General features: G+C 43.0%; 1 protein-coding gene across 1 annotated transcript in view; it reads left to right on the top strand.

The window, feature by feature from the left end:
• Positions 1–13523, top strand: part of Stac (SH3 and cysteine rich domain) — a 113225-nt gene that overhangs the window by 73772 nt on the left and 25930 nt on the right. The window contains exon 7 of the mRNA XM_057768179.1: positions 9107–9171. Within this exon, the coding sequence (XP_057624162.1) occupies positions 9107–9171 (65 nt within the window). The remainder of the gene's footprint in view (positions 1–9106; positions 9172–13523) is intronic.

Genomic DNA, 13523 nt, shown 5'->3' with positions numbered 1-13523 from the left:
AGTTGTTTATTTGATTTTTACAAGAGTACAGCCTCATCTTCATGGATGATTGTCCTCATCTGAGAGGCTTTGCTCTTCCAGACATTCAAGGTGACCCAGCAGGGAAGGCTAAGGATGACTGTTTACCTCTAAGTCGTAACCCAGCCACAGATACAAAACTGAAGGCAGGGAGGCGTCCAGGCTCTCACATCTTACTTTTAGTTACCTTGTGGGCCCAAGAGGGGAATCAGCACTTGTTAGCTGCTTTTAAGTGTAATTTCAGTAACTGTGAATCCATAGGCTGCTGTGATCTTTGAACAAGATAATGTAATGCTACCCGTACACAATAAGTCAGGCTTATTATTATGACTCTAGCATCAGGCTTCTCCAGATAGCTACAGCCTATGAGGCCCAGTCTTTAGAATATGGAACTAATATTGGCTTATATCAGGGTTCCTGGGCACTTCAAGGTGGGTTCTGGATTCTTGAGTCTCCAAACAAAGAACTAAGCAGAGACACATAGTTGCAGTAGACTCTGGGACAACAGTTTGTTAAGAGAAAGGATGGGCAAACTGGCCAGAGCAGAGAGCTAGCTCAGGAGCTCAGCGGTGCTTAGCACACAATGGAGTGTGCTTTGTGGGCTCCTTTGCACAGCATGGACCGTCTTGCTCAAGTTCTGTTACACGGTGCTACCTACCATCCCATCCTTCATTAGCATCTTGACTCTCCACCCAATGGCCTAGAGATTTTGTGCAGGGCCGAATGGATTTGAGACAGTGTCTGCCCCGGCGGCCAGTTTTAATCAGCCTTGGCCAGGGTTTTTCCTGCCTTCTTCTGTGCGAACTGTTTACATTTTTTTAGTGTGCAGATCTTGTATTGCTTTAGGCAAAACCTTCTGGACCTCATGCTCTGTCCTAGTCTCCAGCTGTACGACAGGTGACATAAACCTAACAAACACACATGCTTTTTCTCAGTCTGTTCGACCACCCACCCACATGGACTCTTCCAAACCTGTCGCTCTCAGGAAATAGAAATGTCACTCAACAAGTGGATTAGACCAAAGTCATTTGCATCTGGTCTGTCTCCCTCTTTCTTCACACACCTCCGTATCTAGCCCATCAGCAAATCATCTCATAGCTCATCAGAACATCCATAACATGCCTACCACATGACTCTATCTCAGCCATCCAGGTCTGACTCCTCCATCAGCGCTAGCCTGTTAGACTCATCCATTTGTTAGTTAAGAGTTCCCTTAATGGTAGAGAGGTCTTCTCTCATCAACTGCTCTTAACAGAGCTATACATTGCAAAGAGCTAGACTTGGGAATTATCATTGTGAAGTGTGATTACCAGTAGCAAATTCTACGTAAACCCCTCAAGGCAGAGACACAACCCAGAGACTCCGCTCTACCCACCCACAGAACAAGCAGGCCCTATATCATTTGGGGCCTTGTTAGAAATGTAGAATTTCAGGCCACTCAGACTTGCTGGGTCCACATGTATATATTATCTGTGGTGGTTGATAAGTAGGGTTAGAACATTCGGTTTCTCTCACTACACACACACACAGAGAGAGAGAGACAGAGACAGAGACAGAGACACAGAGAGAGAGATAGAGAGACAGAGAAACAGAGAGAGATAGAAAGAGAGACAGAGAGAGAGAGCACATTCGAAATAGATGAAGAATAAAGAACAAAATACACTCAAAGACATAAAGTTGACTGTTTTCCATCTATTTCGTGTTAATGGGCAATTCACAGCCATATTGAAAGAGATCTATGGGACTGAACATGGTAGCTCACACCTGAAATCCAAATGCTCAGAGACAGGATGACCACAGTTCAAGGTCAGCCCAAATTACAGAAGCAGCCCATCTCAGTTTTTTTTTTTAAGTAAGAAATAAGAAAAAGAAAAGAAATAAAAGAAAGTCATAGGAAGAGAAAGATCCATTTATAGCTAGCTATAAACTCCAGCAAGCTTTAGAGGTTTATGAATAACCAACCCCTTTGATCAGCAATAGCTCTCTTCACAAAGCCTTAGCAGCCGGAGGGGGATTAACTATGCAGCAGTTTGCTCCACACTGTTTGGATTGATCTCAGTCCTTCATCCATGATGTCTCTGAGATAATGGGAAGAAAGCACATCGATATGCTCTAGCTTCCTTAGGGGCCCCTTGATCATGACCAGAAGGTGTGGCCTTTCAGAAGCTCTGCAGACCTGGTCACAACCAAAAAAACACACGTAATTCACATACATATTATATTTTCCAGTCAAATGGCATGCCAGATTTCCTGAGGAACATCTCTCTCCAGTCTCCTTAAAAGATATCTCAGTTGACGTCATTACTGCTAAGACTGAAGTCTGCCTTCTCTATTCTGGGTTGTCCTGAGCAGGTCCGAGTCCTCATTCCTTTTTTCAGTTCTCCTGGGTCTACCATTATAGACGGGGAAGGTGTCAGCCTTCACCTCAGGCTCCCCTGCTAAATGCTTCCCTCATAGCAAAGCAATATGAAAACTGAAAAGCCATAGGTAACTGCCTGTCTCTGCTCAGAATGCCAGATATCAGCCTTCCCAGCAGCCCATGGTAGCCGCATTTCTGCCAGATATCAGCCTTCCTAGCAGCCTTTGTTGGTAGCCGCATTTCACTCCAGTCGTATTGATCATGATCCCCTGGAAGAGGAACAGGGTTCAGGCACTACACATTCTTACTGAGCTGGTCACATCCACTCAAGGATGTCACAAAGCCCAGTGTTGCCTCAGTTTGCAACACTTGAGTGAAGAACCTTTGCCCAGAAAGAAAACTAAACCAACTTTGGTATTGAAGATTTACTTTTGTCTTCAGCTTATGTTGTTTCTTGATATCAAATACTAAATTGTCACCAGTGGAGGAGTAGAGAAGAGGAGATGGAGGAGGAACAGGAGAGTGAAAGGGGGGAGTAGGAAAGAGAGGTAGAACTTTCCTTCTTGAATTTACAGTCTGAATCCATGTTCCCTGTGTGAGAAAAGCACATAGAAATTTCTGTTTAAAACTGTCAAGTGAGAGAGCAGGTCATAATTTGTGCACAGAGGTAAAGATAACTCCTGTCTATGGAATTTAAATCAAGAACTCAAACACTCCCAACAATAAGCTTTCAACAAATATAATCTAACAATCGCAATTCATCCAGCAGGAAAATGTGCTTCCCACACACTAGACATCCCCTGTGCTAACCAGTGCACCGCAGAGCCTACCTGAAAACGCTGCTGCCAGGGAGAGGTATCAGGGTCAGTTAATTTAGGGTCAGAGTCCTTGGAGGCACATATGTCAAAATTATCTAAGAAAATTATGTAGTCATTTATGTTTATGTTTAAAATGTAAACTAGAAGATCCAATGAGAGAACAAGAAACTATCAAATAAGAAAATTTGAAGACAACTCCAGAGAGAGAGCTTCTAAAATATTGTAAAGTAGAAATGTGATTGGCAGGTTGAATAGGGTGTTAGACACATCTGAAGAGAGAAGTAGCATCCAGAAACACAGAGAGACTGAAAATAGTGAATACCCAGGGCAGCAAGGACCTGGAATCTGAAAGAAAGTGTGTTATAGAAAGAGAGTGGACAGCTTCAGTGCCCATCCAAGTGACTCTCTAGACGTGCATATGGAGATGGTAGTAAGAGAACATTCTGGCTGAGAACTTACAGAGCTGATTGAGGACAGCACTCCTGAGAGCCATCCTTGGGCATCTCTGTGACAGAACAGGGCTGCAAAGACAGCAAAGTGCTGATGAGACTGAAAGGCAGATGATACACAGAGGAATGAAAATTACACAGAAGCTTCTTTCAGATTATAGCTGAAGCTAACAGTAAAAAGGCATCTCTAGTATGAAAGAAAGAATAAAGAAAAGGATGGAGAGAGGGAGGGAGGGAAAAAGGGAAAGAGGAAGGTGGGAAGAAAGGAGGAGGGAGGGAGGAAGAAAGAAGGAAAAGAAGGAGGAAGGAAGGGAGGAGGGAGGAAGAGAGGAAGGGACGGAGGGAGGGAGGACTCTTAACTGGAATCATAAATAAAGTAACTATAGTGTCTTAGTTGAGGTTTCTATTGCTGTGAAGAGACACCATGACCATGGCAACTCTTATAAAGGAAAATGTTTCATTGGGGCGACTCACAGTTTCAGAGATTCAGTCCATTATCATTATGGCAGGGAGCATGGCAGCTAGCAGGCAGACATGGTCTAGGAGCTGAGAGTACTTATATTTTGATTCAGAGGCAACAGGAAGTCAACTGACTGTCACACTGAATGATGCTTGAAAAGAGAGACCTCAAAGCCCGCCACACAGTGACACACTTCTTCCAACAAGATCTCACCTACTCCGACAAGGCCGCACCTCCTAATAGTGCCACTCCCTTTGGGGGTCATTTTATTTCAAACTACCACACACAGAAAACACTCTGACAAGAAGAAATGAAAAGCAAAGAGAGCCATGGGGCCAGGGAGGTGGACCTGTGAGTAGAATCCCTTGCCACTGAAGCCTGGCAACCTCAGGTCTCACTGTGGGTAGAGGAGACTGACCTCTAAAAGCTGTTCTCTGGCCTGCACGTGCTTGCCATCTTCACACATCAAACACACGAGTGATAATAAATAAATGAGAAACATACATTGACTTCCTTTAAAAAAATGGTGCTTTTAAAGGTTATCAACAAAAATCTAAAGTGCTGATCTCTAAACAGACCATGGGCATTCAGTGATCCTCATAGTGTTTGAAGGAAACTTAAAACGTTTCACCTTAGATCTTATTAAAATGTGCTTCATTAAAGATCCAAGACAATAACACAAGGGATAGTAAAATAGAGCAAATTTTCCAAACTACAAAAAGTAACAAGAATTGAACGAGTTGAGTGGGAAGGAGGAGCTAACCAATCAGAAAGAACACACTAGGAACTCTATCTGAGGTTGTCCTCCATATTCCTTAAACATGCATACACACACACATGCACGCACATGCATGCACAGTCACAAAACACATATGCACACACACACATGAACATGTATACATACATATCAGTAAAAAAGTCAGAAAACAAAATATGTTACCCCATCCAAAAGCAGTATGAAGATAGCAATAATAAAGATAAGAGCAGACGTCATTAGCTTGCCAGGACAGGGCAATAAATCTTGACTGGATATTAAACAGAATAAAATTTATAAGCTCTAACAAGTTTGAAGATGGAAGAGAATAAGAATCGAGATGCCATAACCAGAAAGGTACTATGACACGCTGAAAACTCCCTGGAAACCCTATTCTAAATGAACTGATACCAGAATCGCTGGAGTGACCGTGGCCCAGTTGCAGCGGGATGGAAATAGAAATTTTGAGTTGTTTCTGATCCTTATAGAAACCGAATCAATATTTAAATTTTTCATGGCAAAACTACCAAGCCTGGACAACTTCATAGGTAAATTCTACCAAACAATTAAGGAGTAGAAAATTTCCACAGTACATCAACTCTCTCCGAGAAGCCAAAGTACAGCAAGGAGGAAGGGCAGACGCATTCTCTAACTTGGTTTACGAGGCTATTACAGTACTGACTTCAAAACCAAACAAGGCCGGAGAAGGGAAAATTGCTGGCCGCTCTCTCTTGAATATGGATGAAGTAAGATTCGCATGAGCTGAACCCAGTGATGTACTTCCAAAGGAGACTGCATAGCACCGACATCAGAATTAGACCAAGGACTCAAATTTGGATCCATAACAGATAATTCGGTAATGTCACCTGGCAAGTGTCATTCGAAAGAAAACAAACATGGGCGTCACACATCGGCAAGGTGAAATAGAAAGCAGAAAATGAAAAGGGAAGTCCTTTTTTCCACACACAAAGAAGGAAAAATCACTTCGCGGGAGCAAAAATAACAGTAGTGCAGTGTACATGGTTCTGCAGTATACACGGTTCTGCAGTGTACACGGTTGTGCAGTGTACATGGTTGTACAGTGTACATGGTTGTACAGTGTACACAGTCCTACAGTATACACGGTTCTGCAGTGTACACGGTCCTACAGTATACATGGTTCTGCAGTGTACATGGTTCTACAGTATACACGGTTCTGCAGTGTACACGGTCCTACAGTATACACGGTTCTGCAGTGTACACGGTCCTACAGTATACATGGTTCTGCAGTGTACACGGTCCTACAGTATACATGGTTCTGCAGTGTACATGGTTCTACAGTATACATAGTTCTGCAGTGTACACAGTTGGGCAGTATACACGGTTCCACAGTATACATGGTTCCACAGTATACAAGGTTGCACAGTGTACACAGTTGTGCAATATACAGACAACTGCCTTACTTTTCTTCTCCTTTCTGCAAATAGGTTTTAGAAACAGGGAGGGAAGCATGCTGCCCTTGCAGAGGACCTGAGTTCAGTTTCCAGCATCCACCCAACTTGGGTCACCAATACCCATGTAGAGTGTCTTACAGCCACCTGTAGCTCCAGATTCAGGGGATCTGACACTTTGTGGCACTCTTGTGTGTGTACACACACACACACACACAAACACATACACACAATAAAAATCTTAGGAAGAAGAAGAAATGGCTGGGGGAAATAGATCTTAAAACTTCCACCACTCCTGGTTATATTCTGCTTTTGACTGTATATCTAAAAAGCTTAGGGTCACTAATAACTTTCACAACAGTTTACAGGAATAATACACACTTTGAACTAGAATATCTGATGGATATTCAATAAAAGACTAAAATAATATGAAATTTAAAACTGCATAACATTCCAAAGTAGACATTGTAGACTCACCTGATCCCTTCTTTAGACCCTGTTTGTTTGTCTCCCTTCAATTATTTGCTGCTCTTTTGGAAAGAATATAGTTTTACACTTACAGAACCAATGTTTACACCAGGATTATAGAGATGGTGTAATCCCAGAAAAGGGTATTGCTTGTCTCTGCTATGTTTCAACAGGTAAACCCCAGGTTAAGTGAGCAAATGCTTCAGGCAAACTCTGGGACCACTTACCACAACTCAGCAATGCACCATTGAGCACATGGGCAATATTGGGCATCCTTGTGCTAACAAAACTGTATCTGCAAACTCTAGAATTATAAACCGAATACCCTGGATATTTAAGACTCCTTAGTAGTTCTATAGGAGCTTTTGCCTAGAATGTGTTTTTTTCTTTTTTATTGATTTTATTGATCTATACATTTTTCTCTGCTCCCCTCCTTTTCTCTCCCCTCCCCTTCAACCCTCTCCCATGGTCCCCATGCTCTCAATTTACTCAGGAGATCTTGTCTTTTTCTACTTCTCATATAGATTTTTAACATAGAATTCCTCAGTCTGTGTTAGCAACAGTAGAGATACTGGTGGTGCTTAGTGGGTAAAGGAGCTTACCTCCAAGTCTGACAACCTGGATTCAGTCCCCAGGCCACACAGGATATAAAGAGAGAACTGACTCTCACTAGTTGTCCTCTGATCTCCAAAGGCACACTGTAGTGTGCAACACACACATGCACAAACACATACACAAAGTGTAATTTTTACAAAACCAATAAATGAATGAATGAATCAGGGCACCAATGAACCAAATTATATGGGTTCCTGTGGTATGCACCATGTTCTGCTGGTATCTCCTTGCTATTGTAAAGTAAAAGAATAAAAAGTAAATATGTTAATTCTAAAACAACAAGCCATCCCAGTGGTACAATAATTTACACAGCAAACGTACTTCATAAACATGGAATCTTCTGCCTCAATTTACTCTAAGGGACATCCATCCAGTAAGAATGACATGCTGGCAAGTAAAGCTCACTGGGTTTCTGTAAAGAACTCTGGGAAAGTGTGCATCTGGACAGGGAGAACTCTGGGCAAGTGTGCATCTGGACAGGGAGAACTCTGGGCAAGTGTGCATCTGGACAGTGAACTCCCTAGGCAAGTGTGCATCTGGACAGTGAACTCCCTAGGCAAGTGTGCATTTGGACAGTGAACTCTCTAGGCAAATGTGCATCTGGACAGTGAGAACTCTGGGCAAGTGTGCATCTGGACAGGGAGAACTCTGGGCAAGTGTGCATCTGGACAGTGAACTCTCTAGGCAAATGTGCATCTGGACAGTGAACTCTCTAGGCAAATGTGCATCTGGACAGTGAGAACTCTGGGCAAGTATGCATCTGGACAGTGAACTCCCTAGGCAAGGGTGCATCTGGACAGTGAACTCTCTAGGCAAATGTGCATCTGGACAGTGAGAACTCTGGGCGAGTGTGCATCTGGACAGTGAACTCCCTAGGCAAGTGTGCATCTGGACAGTGAACTCCCTAGGCAAGGGTGCATCTGGACAGTGAACTCTCTAGGCAAATGTGCATCTGGACAGTGAGAACTCTGGGCGAGTGTGCATCTGGACAGTGAACTCCCTAGGCAAGTGTGCATCTGGACAGTGAACTCTCTAGGCAAGTGTGCATCTGGACAGTGAGAACACTGGGCAAGTGTGCATCTGGAGAGTGAGAACTCGGCTAGCGTGCCTTTTGAACAGTGATAATGGTTGTCCATCATGAGAGACTGTATTATCAAAGGTCATACCTCAGACTGGTGCCCCAGCACACATAGAAGAGGATTAGAGTTCAAAACTGAGCTCTGAGAAGATCCAGCCAGCAGCCTCAGTACATTGGAATAAGCAATATGGGGAATGTTCTGAAGTTAGAACTAATGATTTAATCTTCAAAACAGAATATAGACAGCATTAAGAGTATCACAATATTGAGTCTAAAATTCTGATATTTAGGAAAGGTTATTCAAAGGAACAGAATTGTCTTCTCAAGTGATTCCACATGGAGAACAGCCGCTCCCTCTGACAGGACACCCCCAAAGGAGCCTGGGTTTCAAACACACAGTTGGCCTGTGATGGCAGGACTGTATCACTGAGTACACACAGACTGTGGGTGCCAACTGGGCTTAGAAGGATGCTGCATGAGGCGGCAGGGAAAACATCTCTGAAAGAAGAATGAAGAGCAGGAGGGAAAGAAGGGGATGGGTAAGAAGCAGCCAATGATAAGCTCCAGTTCAGGGAAAAATCAAAACTGCCCTTGTCGTGCATGTCCGCAAACATGGCTACCATCCACACAAAATGTCTGTGCTCTTTCCTCCCTCAGTGTTCACATATCCAGAAAACGGCACCGATGACTTCGGAGACCAAGCAAAGACCATAAACCACCAGGTATGTAGAGATCACAGAATACGGGTCAGGTAAGAGTTCCTGGATCAAACTGCCAATCATCACCTAAGTGGGTCACAAACTCCATGGGGTGGGGCATAGCTTCATGTCAAATTGTTTTAACTGTTTGGAGGAAAATGTAACATGTCTGACAATAAGTGCCAGTGAATCGTAATGTGATATCCTTTAATAAGATATGATGTCATATAAGATGTGATGTCATATAATAAATAACAGAATAGAAGGAGCACAGCATATAAAAGGTGAAAATGAACATTGTATTAATGACATGCACAATTTTCTGTCGTGTGGTGCTGTAAGTTAAGACATACTTTACAATGTGTTATCAGCAAATCATATTATGATTACATTGTATGCTATGCACACATGTATTATATATTAGATATGTCCATTCATATACACACATATAATTGCAATAGAATCAAACACTATTGTCCAAGATACCTGAGCTTTAAATTATAGTGAAATAAAAGGCCTGAGCTGGCTCAGTGGATAAAGGCACTTGCTGCCAATCCTGCTGACCTGAGTTCAGGTCTGGAATCCTTACAGTGGGAGGAGAGAACCAGTTCTCCAGCTGTCCTCTGACCTCCACATGTACACTGTGGAGTACATGCTACACAAACAAATAAATAAGTAGAAAAATTAATAGCAAAGTATAAATAAATAAATAAATGCAAAAAAATTAATAGCAGGGTTCAAAATGCTGCAACAGTTCATATAAGTCTTATGTTTGATGTTCATAAATAGAATATATCGATTATATTACATTATATAATGTAATCAAGAATATTATGTACTTGTATATATGTAAAATGTCACTTTAGCTTGTCAATTATAAAATATAAATGTATCTATAGTTTTACGATTTTTTGATCAGATCAGTGATAGCATCTAATATTTATTTAACACTACAAAACTCCTTTAGAGTCCAATAAATTGAGGACTATAATAAAATGTATCTAACATGGTTGTGGTGAAGTCCAGTTATGTTAATACAAAAAATACCAGACAGCTAGTAAGCTATCAAAATTGGCACCTTTTATTATCATATTTGTCAGATTTCACAGTCAGTAGGTTGTGGTTCTATGACACAGCTACCAGTCCAGTGCCAAAAATCTCTGCTTTTTTCTCACCGCCAATGGACTGATTGCATTATGAATGTACGTGCGTTCTTTGATGAGCTACATACCAACTTTCAACCTACTGAAAGACAGTCAGCGTTAGGGGCCCAAAGAGATGGCTCAGGGTTGAGAGTACCTCCTGCCTGACCACGGTTTGCTCAGTCTGCTTTCTTACAGAACCCAGAACCACTTACCTGGGGGTAGCCTCAACCTCAATGGGCCCCTGTCCCCTGTCAATCACTAATTAAGAAATGATCCTACAGGCTTGCCTACAGCCTGGTTTTATGGAGGTGTTTTCTGAATTGAGGCTCCCTCTTCTCCAATGACTCTAGCTTGTGTCAGGTTGGCATAAAACCAGCCAACACAACTAACTCCCTGCCAACTTAACACAAACACATCACCATTAAGCCACAACCTTTCCATTTTTATTCAACCCCGAGATCTCACATAAAAAATATAAATAACTTTAAAAGTCCCATTGTCTTAAAAATTCAAATACATTAAAAGCTCACTCCCACTAAAATATTGTCTCTGCAATTCACAAAGAGTCAATAAAAAGTTTTTAAAAATTCAGTCTCTTTAAAAATCTAAAATCTCTTTTAAAAGTTCAAAATCTCTTCTGTGGGCTCCCGTGAAAATCAAAATTAAGCTAAATACTTTTTTACTTCAAGAAGAAAGAACCAGGGCACAGCCACAATCTGAATAGAGCAAAGCCAAACCCCAGCAGTGTAAATAACTCGATGTCCAGCATCTGGGATTCACAGTTGATCTTTCGTGCTCCTCCGAAGGGCTTGGGTCACTTCTCTGGCTCCTCCCCCTGCAGCATGCATTCCTTGTGTCCTAGACTCGGGACAGCTCCCCTGCACACCTGCTTCTATTGGCCATCCCACGGTAATGGCATCTCCAAAATTCTGGGGTCTCTTGTGCAACTTGGTTGCACTTTCACCAAGAGCCTCTCCTGGGCATTCTTTGGGGACTCCAACCCTGCCATAGTGCCAAGCCTCCGCTGCTCTCCATGACCCCTTCACACCTTCAAAACCAGCACCACCTGAGTGATTCTTACACTACCAAGTTCAGCTGCCAGCATGGGGTAAAACCTTGGCAGCCCTGGGAACAAAGCTCGTATGTGCTAACCCTGAGGAAACACTTCCCAGAAGATTTCACCTCAGTCATGCTGGTTCCTTCTTAACCACCAGCTGACCAGCATTTGCTGTCTCAGTAAAACAAAGGTTTTATGTCAGGGGTCCTGATACCTTGTTAATTCCAGCTGATTCTGCAGCCCAGGCTAACAAGAACCACAGATTCTTAGCTCAAAATAACAAATGGCCCTGATAGTCATTGAAGGACTCCCTCAAACTTCCCTCTAAAATTCGTGAGTCTGGCCTCCATTGTCTGCACTGCTTCAACATTCTTATCTTCCGCGCTCCCACAGAACAGCTCACCAAGCTTTGAACACTCAGTGGTTTTTCCAGACCAAAGTTTGAAATTCCTCCCACTATCCTCCCCAAAACACATGGTCAGGTCTGTCACAGCAGTACCTCCATATCCTGGTACCAATTTCTGCCCCAGTTAGTGTTCCTGTTGCTGTGATAAAACACCATGACCAAAGCAACTTGGAGAGGAAAGGGTTACTTGACTTACCTTCCTTCCACATCACTGTTCATCATGGAAAGAAGTCAGGATAGGAACTCAGAGGGGTCGGAACCTGAAGGCAGGAGCTGATGCAGAGGCCATGGAGGGTGCTGCTTACAAGCTTGCCCCTCGTGTCTTGCTCAGACTTCTTTCTTATAGAACCCAGAACCACTTGCCCAGGGACAGCACCACCCACAGTGGGCCAGGCCCTCCAACATCAATCATTCAGTAGGAAAATGCGCTGCTGGGAGTGGTGGCGCATGCCTTTAATTCCAGCACTCAGGAGGCAGAGGCTGGTGGATTTCTGTTAGTTCGAGGCCAGCCTGGTCTACAAGAGCTAGTTCCAGGACAGGCTCCAAAGCTGCAAAGAAACCCTGTCAAGGAAGGAAGAAAGGGAGGAAGGAAGAAAAGGAGGAGGGAGGGAGGGAGGGAGGGAGGGAGGGAGGGAGGGAGGGAGGGAGGGAGGGAGGGAGGGAAAACACACTACAGCCAGATCTAAAGAGGCATTTTCTCAATTAAGGCTCCTTTCTCTAGCTTGTGTCAAGATGACATAAAAATTGCCCACAACCCCACTTCCATAAAGACCCAAGTTCAATTTCCAGCATCTATATGAGGTGTCTCACAGACATCTATAACTCCTCCTCCAAAGAATTTCATGCCCTCTTCTGGTCTCCACAGGCACTGCATATGTGATGGTACATACATACACTTAGGCACACACACATGCAATTAAATAAACAAATGAATAAATCTCTTTATAAGTGTGTATTTGAGGAAGCAAAATCTATTTTATACCTGCTCGTATGTCTCTCCTTTTTTCCAGAGAAAATGTTTTCACTTGGAGCAGAGGAGATGACTCCGGTAGTTAAAGTTCTTACTACCCAGTCCTAAGGACCGGGGTTCAGATCCCTATCACCCACATAATAGCCAGGCAGGCATGAAGGCTCACTTGTCTTTCCAGCTCAAAAGACAGAAACAGGGAATCTGCAAAGCAAGCTGATGAGGGAAACTAGCTATATCTGCAAGACCTGGGTTTGATTGAGAGGTCCTGACTCAGTGAATAGAGTAAAATGTGATTAGAATGAGTCCTGACATAAGCCTGCACCCACACGCATGAGCCCCACATACGCATAACTCACACACTTGAAATAGAAAAGACAGGAAGAAAATATTCCCATTTCTGACAGCGTTCATAAGGAACTATGTCAAAGACAAAAACATCACCTGAAGAAAATGACTAATTCTGACACATTTCAAATAGCTTGTAGCGGTATATAACTCCAAAATTCAAAGTAAGCAAAGAAGCTGGATGTGGAGGCGCACGCCTTTAATCCCAGCACTAGAGAGGCAGAGGCAGGCGGATCTCTAAGTTCAAGGCCAGCCTGGTCTACAGAGTGATTTCCAAGGAAGCCAGAGCTATGTAGAGATACCCTGTCTCAATCAATCAATCAATTAATCAATAGCAAACTAAAGTTGTGAGAGAAGCCTTGGTAGCAGCCTTTGGTTTTGACTGACGAAAGCAGCACATCAATAGTTTGTGGCTGTCGTTTCTTCACATCCACCTTCTTTCCTTCCTATCTC

Source organism: Chionomys nivalis, chromosome 4 (assembly GCF_950005125.1).
Source record: "Chionomys nivalis chromosome 4, mChiNiv1.1, whole genome shotgun sequence".
Taxonomy (NCBI): Eukaryota; Metazoa; Chordata; class Mammalia; order Rodentia; family Cricetidae; genus Chionomys; species Chionomys nivalis.
Note: the sequence above shows the minus strand (reverse complement) of the source record. Positions and strands in the feature narration are given on the sequence as shown.